General features: G+C 37.6%; 2 protein-coding genes across 2 annotated transcripts in view; one reads left to right on the forward strand and one right to left on the reverse strand.

The window, feature by feature from the left end:
• Positions 1–2,636: 2,636 nt before the first annotated feature.
• On the reverse strand, positions 2,637–12,604 carry chkb (choline kinase beta). The gene is made up of 11 exons (XM_056251192.1): positions 12,193–12,604; positions 11,876–11,984; positions 11,616–11,729; positions 10,143–10,276; positions 5,621–5,725; positions 4,860–4,918; positions 4,627–4,711; positions 4,420–4,528; positions 3,394–3,488; positions 3,164–3,245; positions 2,637–2,765 (listed from the first exon to the last, which is right to left on the reverse strand). Exons 1-11 carry the CDS (start codon positions 12,507–12,509, stop codon positions 2,709–2,711), a joined length of 1,266 nt encoding a protein of 421 aa, XP_056107167.1. The 5' UTR covers positions 12,510–12,604; the 3' UTR covers positions 2,637–2,708.
• A 2,383-nt stretch (positions 12,605–14,987) lies between these two features.
• The window catches only part of mapk8ip2 (mitogen-activated protein kinase 8 interacting protein 2), a 36,434-nt gene continuing 34,059 nt past the window's right edge, over positions 14,988–17,362 (forward strand). The window contains exon 1 of the mRNA XM_056251193.1: positions 14,988–15,394. Coding sequence (XP_056107168.1) covers positions 15,330–15,394 — 65 coding nt within the window. The 5' untranslated portion in view covers positions 14,988–15,329. The remainder of the gene's footprint in view (positions 15,395–17,362) is intronic.

Consider the following 17,362-nt stretch of genomic DNA (forward strand, 5'->3'; position numbering starts at 1 on the left):
AGAAAAACACGATAAAACGTTTCGCCACCAGAGGTTATAACTTTAGCTCCCATACAAGGACGCAATAATAGCAAGATAACGTTAGCTTCGCGTTTCCCAGTGAGCATAAACAACGGCTCCGTCGTAAACAAATTTAAGTTGTCAATATAGGCTATAAATAAGCATTCAAATTCATAACAAACAGTTGGTGAAAACAATCATTCACACAAAGTGTCGCCCTACTGTGTGTTTGCTTGATCATTTACAATAGAGATTAATAGCTAGCTGCTAGAGACCTATGTTGTATTCATCAAAGTTAGCGCTGACTGCATTGTTCAAGCTAATTATATCCTTGTGTTTGTTAGGCGAACATGGAAGTCCATTTAGAAAAAACAAACTGGATTTACCCACCTGTCCAGCAAAAACAGAGCTAACTTAACAGCCTGATGTCAGATTGGAAGCCCTTCTGCCGGCGGAGTTCTCGCCATCTTTCAAAGGCTTTTCCAATGTAAATTCAGGACTTTGCGTGTTCCTTCTTCTTTTACCTCTTCTTTGCATTTTTGCAAACTGTTCATCGGAACGTCGTCTCTTTGGTCATGTGTCGGCCATATCAAACTTAAAGACTTATAATTCTGACTTCCCTCTTCATGCTTCTCTCCTCCACACCCCCCTTCATGTGTACGCGCACTAACCCCCCAAATCATTCTTGTAGGTTATTGGCTGGAACACTTTGTTTTGTTTTCGTGGTGCGGGTTGGCCCAGTCTGTTTTTGTTGCCGTTTGTGGAGCCTGGGCTGTCTACAGAGACCGCGTTTTTTTTTACAGTGTGTTTAGGGGACAGGCAGCTAGCGGATAGTGAGGTAGAAATAGAGAGTTAGAAATAGAGAGAAATAGAGAGTTTGCTGTATGTGACAAAAACATTTTGGCCTAAAAACGCGTGACATCGCTTAGAGTACCTTTAACAAATCCAAAACATCTCTACAATTCATGGGTCACCCGTACTTGAAATTGTCTCCATAACCCTTATGCTAACAGCTCTGATCTTTAACCTTTAAGATATGTCTGCATGTTTTTTTAATGAGCAAAATTAATGGATAACTGCAGTGCAAAGGAACAAACAGAAATAGAGAGACAAGTCTAAAATGTAACTTAGATTAGCCAAAGCAATCTAATTTAACATTTGTTCTTACAGTGCTAATACTTCTCAACTCAATATTACAAATTACAGATTAACAATGATTTAAAGGGGTGATGAACTGAGAAATCAAATTTTCCTTGAGCTTTTGACATCTAAGAGGTCATCATATTATAAGAATATCCTGTAAATTTCAGAACTGAAAACGTCCTTGTTAGTCCAATAAAAGCTTTTATTGACACCAGGCTCAGCAAACGACTCGTTTTTCAAAGTGGGGAACCGAGCGTTTGTGAGCTAGGCTCAAAACTAGGGTAGAAAATAGCCTATTACTTATTCATTTTTATGTTTTTGAATGTAAAAACCAAGCGAACGTCATAAGTTGACCTCAGACAACAATTTAAAAAAAAATAAAAAGCCAGTTCATGACCCCTTTAAGGAGCATGTGAAAGTGGCCAAGCCCAATACTCTCATGGTCCCTCGATGTTTGCATAAGTTTACTACACAAGTGAAAATGATACAGATAAATTTGCTTATTTACAAAGACAAATACAAGAGCATAAGTTTGTACATTCAAACACTCCCAATATGATTCTAATAAAGTTATTCTTAAGATGACAATGATCCCTCCAATTCACTGTATAATGATACTATCCCCTGCATTTGTGTTGTTTTTCTGCCATCAATTTTTGATTGAAGACTCAAACAGAGATACATTTACCATTTGGTTGAACTGAGCAAAGTATACTTGCTTTGGACAAGTAAAAAATAAGCATAAAACCATTAAAACAGAAACACATCAGCAGTTACAAGAACTTTTTAGCTGAAATTGTTATATGAAATACAGCCATTCAAAATCATGACAAAGAAACAGTAGCAGCTTATGTGACATTCCGAAATTATCATGGACTCCTGAGTTAAAAAAAAAAACATGTGCAATGTATTTCACAGTTTATAAATAAGGATGCAACATAATTTCGTAATATTTTTAAATTCCGGGGGAGGAAAACTAAACAAGCTACTACATTGTTTCTTAAGATGACAGGACAAACAAACGGTAGTATGAAACTAGGACACAAAAATGAGACGAGGACACAGAGACATAATTTGGACCCTGTGGTTTACACAGTACTAATGATGGACAGATTGATTCTTAATAGATAATGTTGACCACATATATGTTAGATAAAATGTAAACACATAAAATATTTTTTTAAATGCAGCTAGATTATAAATAAACAGACTAAATGAATTTACAGTTTGCCTTGTATAATGAAGTGGCACCAACAGTGAATGAATTATATCTAGGTTTAAAATCAAACCTTTTTGTTGCAGATCATTTGTAAATTAAAATTTTTGCAAGGGACAAAACAACTATAAAGCCCTACAAAATTAGTTTAAGGCAGGATATCTTTGGACTTTTTATAATATAACATAATAATTAGAATGTTCCCCAGGTTTAACCGTTCTTTAACAGTCTTAATTGTTTTGTACTGTGCCCTTCCTTGAATGGTAAAAAAAAAGAAAAAAAAGAATCAATACCTAAACAGTATACGTGATGCAAAATGATATCCTGAAGCACACTCTGTGAGTGCCATTTAGGAAATGAGCTTCTTCTGTTTGAAGTATGTGTCAAACCTGTGCTGTGCGTAGTCCTTTAGAGAAAAGCAGAAAGAGAGAGACAGAAATGAGGTGAAGTTTCACATGACTTCAGATCAGTGACGAACAGAGGGGATTTGTTCTGTACACACTGCTATGTTTACTGTATACATAACTATGATGCGGTTTGATTGAGCTCTCAGAATCGAGGATTACTTAACCATTTATGGTACATTCACTACAATCTTAAAATGAATGTATAAGTGAATATTTATATTTTTAGGTGATGTACTGGTCACCACTGATATGCAATTAATGTGATTAATTAGGGCTTCAAGTAATTCCATTACAATTTAAATACATTGACAGTCCTAAATAAATCATCGTACAAGGATTAGGAAAATGTTTATGAGGTTTATAATCTGTGTGTTGTGATACAATTTTTATATTTTACCATGTATCCAAACTCGATTTTGGAGATCTTGGCTTGAATAATGGACCACAGACCCCAGAGGAAATGAGACGCAAGGGCAAACCTGTTTGTGTGCGTGTGATTTTTTGAGAGATTGGAAAACAAACAGATAGAAAGGTTACTAGGTGGAGGGGAAAATTCATCAAACGGTACACAGTGATGTTCTTTCCAGGTTATGTCAATAAAAGTTTGATAGTAAATGCGTTTCATACCGGTTCGCCTCAATGATCATGTCCTCCTCTATCGTGGCTTGGTCTGCAGGTGCAGTTCCCCCCCTTTCTGACAGATAGTGTCTGATAAAATGTAACTGAAAAACAAAGACTCTTAAAATACTATCTATAGGAATATCTTTTTATTTATTTTTTAAGTATTAATTATATTTAAGATATTTAAAAAGGACTGACATTGTCCCCTGCTTGATGACACAATTTAGCTAATTTCTAATGACTTTGCATCAGGAATAAATTCTTGGACAATTAAATATTATGCTGTTAAATATTAATATGGTGCGAGTCAGGCTGCTGACCTCTGCATGTAAAAGTTATTGTGATAACCTTTGACACACTTTTTATGTCACATCAGTTCCAAAACATTCCACTAGATGGCAGTCACAAAATGATATCCACATCATGTCCAACACCAATTATTTCTTACAACTACTTGACAAAGGTGGACAAATATCAAGCAACAAACTAATGTCAATTATATAATTTGTGATGATGCTGTACTGTGTGTGTGTGTGTGTGTGTGTGTGCGCAAAAAAACAGAGAAAAAATAACAACAACAAATCTGGCATAGAATCATTCTAAGGTTTCAGGTTTTTTTCCACACTTTTATGTCCCCATAAATTATTCCTTAATACATTGGATAACATTACATTCACAACTTTTATTCACAATTAAGTGAATATAACAATTAACATGAACAATTTTTCATTTTTCTTCATCTTTTCCTTTAATCAAAATGCTTGATACAAAGCATGTTTTTAAAAGAAATACTGCTGTACCTAGATATCATTTTATAATGTTCTCAATTTTACTTTTACTATTCGTAAAGATGCTTTGGAGTGATAGTACACAACATCTAAAGAAAATGAAATTGTAACTTTGTTTTTCAGTTGACAGCTTGTCAGTCTACAAGTTGATCTTTTTGGTTTTTTTTTGCTCGTCTAATCTTTTGTAATATCAAGACAAATAATGATTAGGCTGTAATGTGTGGGTGGGCAGGTAGTGACTCACCTGCTGTTGTCTGTCAGGGTAATTCTCCACCTTTGCCTTGTAGAAGGGCCACTGGTCATATGTGTAGTCATATATCCATTCACAGAAATGATTTCCAAAATCAAAGCCTCTGCACTCAGAACAGACCAAAATCAGAGTTCTTTAGAGCTGCATTTATCATAAATAATAAAATAGTATGCAGATGTGTGCTATATATGGTAGATTTACCTGTAGTTATAGCTGCTGTATTCAAAATCAATAAGCATTAGTTTGTCAGATGAATTCTCTCGGCCATCCAACATAAGGATATTCCCTGAAAAACAAAGTATGATTTTATAGGTGAAAGGGCAGATAGGTTACATAATGGTACAGCGTAACAGTGACTGATAGACCCGTATCAGATTACCAGATTAGACAGGACACTAGTATGCGTGTATTAATGCAAATGTGCAATCTTTTACCTTCCTGTACATCATTATGGCAGAACACAACGGGAGAGGGAGTAGCTGCCAGCAGTGACCTGACAGAGAGAGAGAGACGGCACATGATTAAGTGCTACTTTTTCACATTGCTCTTATAAACCTGCTTTTAAAATGATTGTTTTCAGTGTTTAAAAGACCATTGAACAAAAAGTGCAGCAATGGGCAGGAACACACACACACATACAGAGCAGTAGGTAAGCATTTCATTCAGATAAAAGTTACACAATCACGTGTGCGTGTGTGTGATTGACAAAGCAAGCTGAGTATGCACAGAATGCAGCTTCCTGTAAGTGTGCCTAATCAGTGATGCCTGGAACTGGGCTAAGGGTGCTGGCATACAACAAAGCCGTTCAAATGTTTAGGGTCAGTAAGATTTTTTTTTCTTTTAAAGAAATTAATACTTTTGTTCAGCAAGGATGCATTTAATTGATCAAAAGTGATAGTAAATATATTTATAATTATACAAAAGATTTCCATTTAAAATAAATGCTGTTCTTTTGAACTCTATTCACTAAAAATCAAGATTCTTTTATTATAAATGTTTCCACAAAAATATTAAACAGAATGGCTGTTTTCAACATAGATAATAATAATAAATTCTAACTTTTAGAACGGAAAACTTTTAGATGCTTCATGCATTCAATGACCTTGGCCGTTTACTGTTAACTGGAAGTTTAATATCACAAAATGATTTTCATTCAACCTCTCTGCTCTTTCTATTCACATGTCATCTTTCTCACCTCAGACTCTCCAGTTCTGCAGGAAGATCATACTTCATCAGCTTGTTAAATTTCTTGATGTGAGCTTCACGCACAAATTTTATTGTTTTAACTTGCTCCATGTACCTGTTCAGAAGGACAAAAACAATCATTTAACATAAACAGTCATTTAAAACTGATGCCAATAGGGCTTGGGTGCCACGTTGCATTCTGGGACGTGGCGGCCATGTTGATGGCCTCGCGAATGTAAACATACAGCAAGTCGAACGAGGAGAAGAAGCAAAGTTGGGAGAAAGAAAAGAAAGAAAAAAGATGTTAAAATCCCAGCCTAAAAGGATGTGGAATTTACCGAGATAAGTTAAATAGGGAAGCCAGGGACCGGTATGTGGACAAAATCGGCACTATTAACGGTTTGGATCCATATGAAATTTCCAACAAATGGCGCTTTTCCACTGCTGGTACGGCTCAGTACGTTTCGGCTCGGCGCGGCACGGTTTGCTTTTCCACTGCGTGGTACGACTCGGCACGGCACGGCTCGGTTCGCTTTAGCTCGGTTTGCTTTTCCACTGCAGTTAGTACCGCTTCAAAGTGGGTGGGATTATAGTCTGACCGTTATAGTTTATCCGCTCCTCGGCAACCAACGAGAGGAACGTCTGCACTTCGTCCACAGACAACGATTCAGCCATTTCTTTTTTGGAAGTTTTCTTTCTTTCTTTTTTCTTCAACAAGTCAAGCAAGTGGTTTTAAAATAGGTGCTTCAGCGGTGGCTGTTACTGGCTATTTAAATCTAGCGGGTTTGATGTCTCGCAAATACAATGACGCTGGTAGTGACGATTCTGTCTGACCAATCAGTGATCTGCAGTGTGTTCACGTAACATTTTAGTATCGGTACGGTACCTTGTTTGTGGTGTGAAATAGTAACGCCAAATTAATCAAATTAAGACACACGACTGAGAGGGTGTACGTCTATAAACAGTGCGCAGTAGCAGTAAAGGAGGAAATCAACATGGCGGCCACGCCAAGTAATGACGTCACGACGCCCAAGCCCTATTTAAACATACAGTATACAGCAAACATAATAAACCACGATCTGCGTAATTTAAATATAATTTGTAAAATATTATGCTTTTTTTCATTTTTACCTTTCTTTTAGTGTGTAATATAGCTGTTAAACAATTGTAATAGTCTGTACTCCTGCTATTATTTCCATAACGTGGTGACGTCACTATGTAACACAACTGAATATGCTCGCCTGCTTTTTGCTCGCCCTCAAACAAAGGTAGGTATAAGGCCAGGAAGAGTTTATCACTATGCCGAGGAAATACTCTTTTTTTTTTTTCACTGCGAGGGCAAAACATCATCACATGGACTTCCAAACGGCAAAGGAATTAAAGAATCAGTGGTTAAAATACATTTCTGACACTATTCCTCAGCAGTACAACCACAACCTTTTGTTGTGTTTTCACCATTTTTCTAACAACCCATGCAGTTTGATGGAGGTCAGCTTTTACTGTGATGTAGAGAAATGACAGTCAAAATAATCAGAGCCGGACAGTAACGGAGTACATTTACTTGAGTACAGTACTTAAGTACAATTTTGAGGGATCTGTACTTTACTCGAGTATCATTTTTGGGGAGTACTCATGACTTTACTCAAGTACATTTGAGAGGCAAATATTGTACTCTTTACTCCAATACATTTCTATCCATAACCGTGAGTACCCGAGTAAAAAAAAACGTTTGTTTCCCTCTCAAACGTGATTGGATTGTGCAGGCGCCACTGATTGGGACAGCCTATCAGCAATCACTTTCAGCTTTCCGCCAAAGTCAACTCCATGGTCAGATTTTATATTACACATTAATGTAAGCCAAGCATTTAGTTTGATGTTCTTGAGTATGTGGTGTGTTTAACACAGTCAGGTTCAAATGTGGCAGTGGCGTAGCCACGAGGGATTTCTGATTTCTTAAAAAAAAAACTTTAGGAGGCAAAATATATTTTTACTGATTATGTGAATTACACTGCGCAAACCAAAGTAGGCTACTACCCAGCGAATGAAGAAGGGTTGGTGCTCAGTCTCCACAGTACATAAAATATTAATTTTGTTTTATTTTATTTTTCGGGTTTGCATTTATGAGGAAAAAACAATGTTATGGACGTGTTCTCTGTTACGGACGTGAGCGCTCTGAAAGCGGCATAAAAAATGCTTTAAAACTTTCACAGAGACATCAAACAGAAAACACAAAACCTTTCTTTAACCTGAATTTCGTTTTGCATTAATTGTATCTTAATTTTAATCAATGTTTCATCAACCAATTGCCTGGGTTTAATAAATAAGAAGTAAATAGCAGACGATAGATAAGAAACGGAGGCGCCGGCACGTGAACTGGATCTCGTCTCATAAATGAACCGAAACTCAGTGTATAAGGTAGCCTACTTGCCTCACAGACATGTCTACTTTTAAACGAAAGAAAACAGACTACAGACTGCTCTCTGCTTATGTAATCTGTATGAAATGTGCATTTCTCTCTGGCGCTTTCACTACTGAAGATCGCGAGTCAGCATCGTCAACTTCATCTTAGCCGACACTGACAAAGAAAACACTTGTTTATTAACAAGTGTTTATTAATAAACAATTAAAATATCTCCTTGCTATATTTTACATATTCATAATCATTCCTTTTGCCGGTTCTTTGTGACAGCTTTTAGGTGCTTTATTGGCAGCGCCACCCTTACATGTGGTGTGTGTGTTGTCCCCGCATTTAAAGATGGGACTTCCCAAAAATGTAATTAAATTAAATAAAGCAACATGGTAAAAAGATGAAAATGACTTGATTTTACTTTCAATTCCTTTTACATTCTCCAAGGTATTAACATTAACATTTTTCATAACTCCATGTAGGACGTTTTTGTGCATAAATGTAAGCACTGTGGCAGTAGATTACTAATGCAATATTTAGAAAATCTACTCTTGTACTCTTGATACTCAAGTACTTTTAAAAACAAGTACTTTAGTACTTTTACTTAAGTAGACATCTGAATGTAGTACTTTTACTTGTACTTGAGTAAAATTTAGCAAGGGGTATCTGTACTTTTACTCAAGTAACAAAGCTCTGTACTCTGTCCGCCTCTGAAAATAATACATCTGAAATGTTACAGGTTTAAAATAAAGAATTACCTAAAAATACCTAAAATAAAGAATTTGCGTTGATCAGAAAGTCTTGAAAGTCATTATCGAACTTGGGCTTGAACTTATATGAATATATGTTACTGTTGTAACAATTACAACAGACTGTGTCTGGCTGACCAATCAAAGAAGTCAATGCTTTGTGGAAGGCAGGTTTTAAAGAACCAAAACTTAAACAGAGCCCTTTAAGACAAATTTCTTCCATTAGCTTAATTACATTTTCTAGGGCATTTTTTGTTATTCTTCAGGTAAACTAAGAATTTAAAGTGTTAATTTTTTGTGTTAAAATTTCAACAAAATATGTCTGTTTAAAACATATTTCCCAAATCAGCCAAACAGATAGTTAAGCTCAAAGTCACTTGAGCGCGTGAAAACAAAGTCCACTAGACAGTGCGCACGCGCTGAATAGCCGCGTTTCCACTGCCGGGCTAGGGCCGGGCCAGGGCTAACAGTGAGCCGAGCCGAGCCAGTGGCCTCGGGCCTCAGGCACCGGGCTTGCGTTTCCACTGCCGGGCCAGTAGCCCCGCAGCGCTGCCCTAAACCCCGCCCCTAACACGCCTTTCTGGATCAAACGTCATACAACCCAACCCATTTCAGCGGGTATTATGAATTTATTTATTTTTTAAGTTAGGAAGATAGCATGTTTATTAACTCACCGGCCGTGGCTGCAGCCTGCAATAGTGTCCAGATTGTCTCGCGAGTCGCCACTAACAGAGGGACGGTGACCCAGCACACCGTCCATCAAGTCGAACCATGGAATTTGGAAAGTTCCTTCTCTGAACTCCGCTTTGTCCATTGTGCGTTTGAATCGCCTTGTATAATACTGCGCCCGCAACTTTTTTTTTTCCTGAACTTGAAGCGTTGCTCGCTGAATGCTTAGCTTAGAAAGTTCAGCATCGATGTATTTTATAACGTCTTCGTTTCTTCACACGACGTCAAATTGACGTTGTACCCTTTCTTCTGCCCAAATGCTCAGAAGAGCTTTGGTATCTTTGACAGACCAGTACAGGCGATTCTCCATTTCAAGCAGCGATTATTTTGCGCGATATAAAAAAGTGAAATGTGCATCTTGCTTCAGATCATAACGTTCCATAACACCGATAAACTCCGCCTTTTACCTTGACCACGCCTCTAGCCCGAGCTGGCCCAAGGTATTCGACGGGCCAGAAATCCTGGCCGTTGGCCCCGAGTAAGCCCCGATCAAGCCCCGGAAGTGACAGTGGAAACGCGACTGGCTCTGGCACTCACTAGCACGGCTCGGCCCTGGCCCGGCAGTGGAAACGCCGCTAATGTGTCTTTCCACACTCACGGCCAAAGGAACGCGGAAATTTAAGTATACCAGGCCTTAAGGCTTTTACCTGTCAATCGTTCCAAACAGCCATTTGGGTTCTTTGTTGAATGGCATCTCCATGCCGTGGAATCGTGCCACCTTACTGGCTATTTCAGCCGAGATCTCTGGGAACCCCAACTGCTCCGTACGCAAACGATCACTCTGTGGAAAAGAAGCAGATCTGACTTATCACTCTTACAATGCAGAAATATGTAGAATGTAAAATGTTTGATCTATGATTAGGGCTGCAACAAACGATTATTTTGATAATCGATTAATCTAACGATTATTAGAACGATTAATCGACTAATCGTCTATTATTTCGCAGACTAATCAGTAAGTTTGGAACGATTATTCAGCTTTTCCAATTAGTTAAAACATTGAGTTATACATATTCTAACTATAATATAAAAAAAGAAAATCACTTCAGCTTTTGAAATAGTTGTTTTAATGAACTTTGAGCCAATTAAACAGGTCATTCTCTTTAAGTTTTCAGATTTCGGTCCAACTCAAATCACACACAAATGCTCTCTAAGCATTGTTTAATAGGCCCACTGCTTTTCTTAGAACTGAAACAGAAAAAGGGACATTTACTTCAGGACACAAAGAATGGTAAAATATTAATCTGCAAACAATTATTATAATTATAAAATTACAATCTTTTTTTACATGACAATTTAGCTGACAGAGACGTTCTCATTCACCTTTTAATTTATAGTATGATAAAGTAACTGCCATGATATTCTTCCTATATCATAGGAAGGATATAACATCTCGTTTTGTAAGTCTTCATGATTATTGAACAAAATACAGGCAAGTGATAAGACTATAATAATACCTAATATATAGTGTTACAATAATAAAAACAGCCCTGACTCCTAAGCTCGATCAAGCTTTATTCTATACAAAATAAGTCATCACATTACTGTAATTATATTACTATTGATAATATTATTACTATTATTAGTAGTATTGCATTCTCTAATAAAGAAAGATTTGCCGCTGGTTGGTTAGCTCCAGCTGGAGAACACTCACTTCTCACCGGCTCCTCTTTTGCCGGGATGTTTCCTCTTGCACCCCAACATTTCACACGACAGCATTCTTGATTTGAAGTTTTGTGAAACTTTCCCAAACCTAAACCTTGCTAGTTCGGATTCGTTTGCACTGTCATAATTCGCGCTGTTTTCTCTTCTACCGCAATAGCATTTGTAAGGGCTGCACTACACTCTAGCGCTACAGCGCCGTAGCGGTCAAATCGCGGGATTGCAGGCCCTTACATTAGGTCACGTGAGATCAAACGACTACTCGACAACAAAGATATTTGTCGACAAATTTTTATTGTCGACGTTGTCGACAACGTCGACTAATCGTTGCAGCCCTATCTATGATTAAGGTTTTAAAATCACTCCTATAGAATGACTGCATTATTCAAGTGTTGTGGTGTTTAAAGATTCATTTTAAAACATGCATATAGGATCTGGGATTTTGGTGTAAGACTCACAGGCAAGTACTGCTCAAGACGGCCTTCTGGGAAAATGCCATAGAGACGTGGGCCCAACTCTCTCTCTGCTAAAATGGCAAACATCACACTTTCCAAAACAAGAGAATCCACTCCCTGTTTGTGCATATGAACAAATGATTAGATATCCATTAGTTATATAACAGTGAATCGACAACATTGGGCAATAAAGATCTAAGATATAGACAGCTTGCTGTTGCAACTGTATTTTTGGTCTACTGAATGTGATCAGGGTGGCCCACCTGCAGAATGGCCCCGTAGATCCGGAGCAGAACTCTTCGAGGTTCGGTCCCGACAGGCTGAACATCGTTTGGTAAACTGCACATGTACAGCAGGTTACTGAGTCCTCCACTGCAGGCACAAACAAAAGCAGTATTATACTTTATTCCTATTCACACAGTTTATAAGTTCGATATTTAATAAGAATAAATAGTGGATCACAAGATATATAATACATACATATATATATATATATATATATTAAATATTGGCAAGGGGATAATATCTGATTATTTAGAATCTTAAATACTTATATGAACTTTCATAACCCGTTTATTACCTTACTATTTTGATCCGAAAGTCAGGTTCTGATATAGTCTTCCAAGACCCGGACAGAAAGTCTCGGCACCAGGTGAACGCCCTCCTTCTAGTATCCGGGTCCACATCCACGTTACGCCCGTCCAAGTGTGCCTCCGCTTCAGAGTCATCATCCCAGTTAGCGCCGCGCGGACTGCCGGTTCTCGGATGTCTCTCTTCGGCCACCATCAGTGAGTCTTCGCCAGCAGGTCTGTCCGAATCCGCGTCACCTTTAACGCATCTGCCTACATTTCCAGCAGCACCATCACTCATGCAATTCACTTTTTGGCTCGAATGCATGATCTTACGCGCTAGAAAAACCCAATGCTCCTTAAAGAAAGTGAGAGAACCGAACCGCTAACGTTATAACCAAGGACACCGAACCGCCCCAGAAGCAGCATTCATTGAGCTTGAATAAACGCACATGCACCACTGTCACGAGCGCACAATGAAACATATAATCGCTCGCGATATCAGAACTGCGTTTACGGCGAGAGAAACGGCCGTTGGATTAAAAATATCAGAAAAATCAATAGCTATTTTTTCCACACATTACCTTTCCTTGAATGTTACATTAACTACACAGACGTAGTAACAAACTGTAAAGGCAGTTAATTAAATATCTCCGCACTACAACTTCCACTACTTCCTTCTGAAGTAAAACCGCTAGTGTTGACATTGCAGAATGCAGAGAGACTTTAAAAGATTGACATTTTTTTTAACCAATCAGATTTGGATACTGCGGCACGCGACCCATTTCTAAGTACAGCCCCCTTAAAGCCAGGGCGCTGAATGGTCAGTTCTAAGACAACTACAATAATTAGGGAAGTGTAGTTAAGTTAACACACAGTACAAAAAAAGTACAATATATTATATGTTGAAAAGTACAATGTTACAGTAAAATCTAAAAATCGAATTAGTTAACTAAAGTAACTAGACTATATACGATAAAAATAACATTTGTAATATAGCCTTTATGTGATTTCTATGGTGATTTCACTTTAAGTAGCCTATCGTAAGGAGTGTTTTTTAGAAGTAGGCTATAAAATGATTTATCTTATTATTCAGAAAGGGGCATTCCTAGAATTTCTATTAAATGCCATTATATTTGCTTACATTTTATTTAAAAACGAAGATTATTTTATTTATCTGGGTTATGTTTTATTTATTAAGGGCTATTTATTTTACATTGGTGGTTACATCATATTCTGTTTAGTTAATGTTTATAGCATTATTTTATTTTAATATATGTTGGTGTTATAGTGTTTGTGTGGGTAGTTACGGGAAAAAAAAACATTCTTTGGAACTTCACGTGGCATTCCATTGTACCACTACATTATTCGTATATTTTATGTAATAACAAATAGATTATCACTTTATCATTACTCTGTTTTCTGCTAAATTTCTGGAAACCACAGTTAATCTTTTTTTTAATAAACGAAAATATTTATTTATTTATTTACTTACTTACTTACAGTTGTTTACCTTTAAGATACTAGTTAATGATGTAATTGCATAGCCTTTTGTTATCAACTCTTACAGCACTATTTACAGCTGAAATTAATGGCACTGAATCTTCCACACACACACACACACACACACACACACGCACGCACACACACACACACACACACACACACACACACACACACACACACACACACACACACACACACACACACACACGCACACACACACACGCGCGCACACACACACACACACACACACACACACACACACACACACACACACACACACACACACACACACACACACACACACACACACACACACACACACACACACACACACACACACACACACAGACCTTAAAATCACGTTGTCAGCAAGGAAACCCCACGACCTAAAAGAGACTTCATTACAGCACAACATGTTCCCTGCATTACCCACGAGCACCACTGTGGCCACTCTTACTGTCAGTAAAGCTTTCAGCACCAATCACTGAACAGCTCCTCTGCGGCAGAACGAGGGTTAATGATCCAAGTGAATGATGAGTGCATACTTTTGTGCATACTTTTGCAATTATTTTTCACTTAAATATTATTTAATTTACAACTAAATTTACAACATTGGTGATCTGAGATAATGATAGGCCTGTCTATCATACCGTACGTTGGGCCTATAAATCTATTAGCCTAGTTAATGGATACTGAATTAGTAGAATAGGCCTATATGCCCATAAAACAAAAACATTGTCAAGCTACAGTAGCCTATATGCCCACACGAAACATCGTGCTGCTGCAAAATCTTACGTAGCTCTCGAACGGGATTATAGAGCAGTTAACTACTAACTGTTTTAAAACCCTTCCTCCTCTAGATGGCGCTCGGTGGCTCAGAAAACAAATCCTACACTGAGCCGCATCTGCGCAAAGAAAAGTAACTGATACCACGTGATATGATTGACTTTGTTAATTTTGTAAAAAGGAATTCATCCCAAAACTTTTGGATTAACCAATAATAAATACATAAATGAATGAATTAATTAATACATATTTTTGATTTTTTCATATTATTTTTAATTACTATGCTTTTCTGTTTTTTTATTTTATTTTACATAGGCCTTTTAAATTATTTAAACTTACTGCTTGTTCAATTGTTGCTCTAAACACAAACCGTAACTTTTGCAATTTAGTTAATAATCCATTAGCCTGACCAATCAGAGACAGTTTATGGAACTCTAAGCCACACCCACTTATAGGACTCGTTTCGTGTTCATTGGCATTCTATCCGCTCGTTCTATTTCTATGGGATCGCATGCACGCGCCTCTGCCTCCCTCCCTCATCAGCATCAGCATCATCAGATGCGCGCAGATCACGCCAAAGAGCGCACTGGTTTATCAGCAGGTGTGTGACTAAAACAGAAGATAATCGATATCAATACATAGCCACCTGTGTGTGCTCTATATATCTGACTCTCATTTCTTTGGATCACCGATTGGACCGTTTTGATGTTTTGATTCCCAGCGGGCGTTAGCAGTCAGTGTGGCCGAAAAGGAGAGAGAATAAAGCGAGATCATATTTAATATCCGCTTCTCCAGTGTCTGTGGATGGGCTGCGGACATCTGCATCTGCAGTCTCTGTTTTTGAGTCACTAAGAAGATGGCGGACAGGGCAGAGATGTTTTCTCTCTCCACCTTCCACTCCCTCTCTCCTCCGGGATGCAGGTAAGACGCGCAGTATTTCTCTCAAGTATGCGCGGGGTTTCCTCTTCTTCTGGCATTTTTATTTATATAAACTGGTCATATGTGACCACATGCGCTGTTTATGTATATGTAATGTCCTCAAACACATCCAGAATTCAGCATCAGCATCCGCAAGAAGTGATGCTCAGCATCCTTGTGTTGTTAATGAGGATTAACAATAACGCCCTTGTTGTTGTTTTTTTTAATTTATTTATTTATTTATTTTTGCACGTATGCGTGTATGTAAAATAATGCACTTATGTGCATGATATTGAGCAAAGGACAGACAATTGATTTTTTCTCCCCCCCTGGCATGTCATTGCCTGACGCATCCTCTCTGAGATAGTTGGCATACTGGAAAGGCCCACGCCCTGTTGTGATGCTCATAACTGCATTTTAATGTTTGATGACACATTACAGTGTTCCCACAATTGTGTAATTATATAGTGGTGAGTAATACTAATGAACAGTACATAATTGTGTTGTGGAGCTGCATGTAATTGCACATTGTTATTGGTATTATGCTTTAATAATTCTTAATAACTAACATCTAATATGGGCATTTATGTGTAATGTAAGTTGTTACCTCATTCTTCTGTCACTTTATGCAATAATTTACTACCATCCATGAGTAGCGTATAATGGATTGTTTTTAAATACACTTTTTTGTATTGGGTAAGAGGGTAGATGTTCATTAAAAGTTTGATGTGCTGTGCATATTGCGTTAACTTGGCTAGTAAATAATTCTTGACATGTGAATGTACCTAGTACAATGTACCAAGTATTAGTCATTTAAATGGATGAATGGAGCCACATCACATTCTGAAAACAATATATTCTCAGTTCTGTTTCAATGTAAAAATTGCAGTTGCTTCTATAAGGAGTTTCTATCTGACCTGACACTTAAAATGACTTTCATTGGTGTAACACAATAGTCAGGTCAATTCAGTTATATTAAATAATATTTTTCACTTTAATAAAATAAGTTAATTTAGATGTTACCGCATTAAGTGCATTTTAGGTTATTTTATAAAAAAATTTGAATACTGTAGAAATGCAAATTGCTTTCAGCTACTGTTGGTGCATTAAAACGTATAATAATTTTAAACTATTGAAATCATTTTAACTCCCTTTTGTTAGCTTGTTGGATTATTTATTAGATTATTAAATTTAACAAAATATATGGTACTCTTTTGATTAAACTGCTAAATGTAAATATTTAATTGAGGTGCAGTAAATTAAGTATGGTTTAGATTTAATAAAGATGAAGGGAAATAGTTGGCTTAACTTGGCTACAACCACCCAATGAGGGACAGTTCATTTTCATTTTCTTCATGGCATGTATGACCTACTGGTCCACTTGTCACTCTGTCATCTAGTGTTTTAGTGTAAGGGTATGCAATATGTATCACATTTTATTCCTGAAATAAAGGTGATGTTTGCTCACAGGGAATATTTAGTCACAACAAACACAAAGACAGACGGAGAGAGTAATCCTTCCACCTTCATACTAAACTAAATTTACCTCCTGCACAGCATCAGTATATGTGAGCAGAAATAAAACATTCGAATAATCCTTCAGCATCCAGCAGAATAAATCAAAAGGGTCTGGTGGGTTACATCACATTTGACAGTCCGATCATCTCAGGTCAAGCGTCAATCATGTGCTGGAAAAGGGCAGGTGATTTCAACTGCATGGGCTGTAAATGTAAGCCCTCAGATTCTACTCGCACTGCTCTGAGCCGTATTCTACTCTTTAGCGTCCTTGTTACCTCTCAAAGGTGTGTGCGCTAACAAGGACGCTAATACACTAATACACTAGATGACAGTGTGACAGGAAGACCAGTAGGTCATAACTGCCATGGAGAAAATGAAAATGAACTGTCATTCATTGGGCGGTCTACAAAAGAGTTGACCGCAGACTCTAACGTCAGCCACTAGTGTGCCTCT

Source organism: Rhinichthys klamathensis, unplaced genomic scaffold (assembly GCF_029890125.1).
Source record: "Rhinichthys klamathensis goyatoka isolate OS25496 unplaced genomic scaffold, OSU_Roscu_1.1 h1tg000078l_1, whole genome shotgun sequence".
NCBI classification, from domain to species: domain Eukaryota; kingdom Metazoa; phylum Chordata; class Actinopteri; order Cypriniformes; family Leuciscidae; genus Rhinichthys; species Rhinichthys klamathensis.

What these genes read in the sequence shown, in the direction of transcription:
- chkb (XM_056251192.1), bottom strand. Translation starts at nt 12,509, where the DNA reads ATGCATTCGAGCCAAAAAGTGAATTGCATGAGTGATGGTGCTGCTGGA. An exon ending in TTTCGGATCAAAATAGTAAG is followed by an intron (nt 11,985 to 12,192) that starts GTAATAAACGGG and finishes TTGTGCCTGCAG; the next exon opens with TGGAGGACTCAGTAACCTGC. An exon ending in GCAGAACTGGAGAGTCTGAG is followed by an intron (nt 4,919 to 5,620) that starts GTGAGAAAGATG and finishes TCTCTCTGTCAG; the next exon opens with GTCACTGCTGGCAGCTACTC.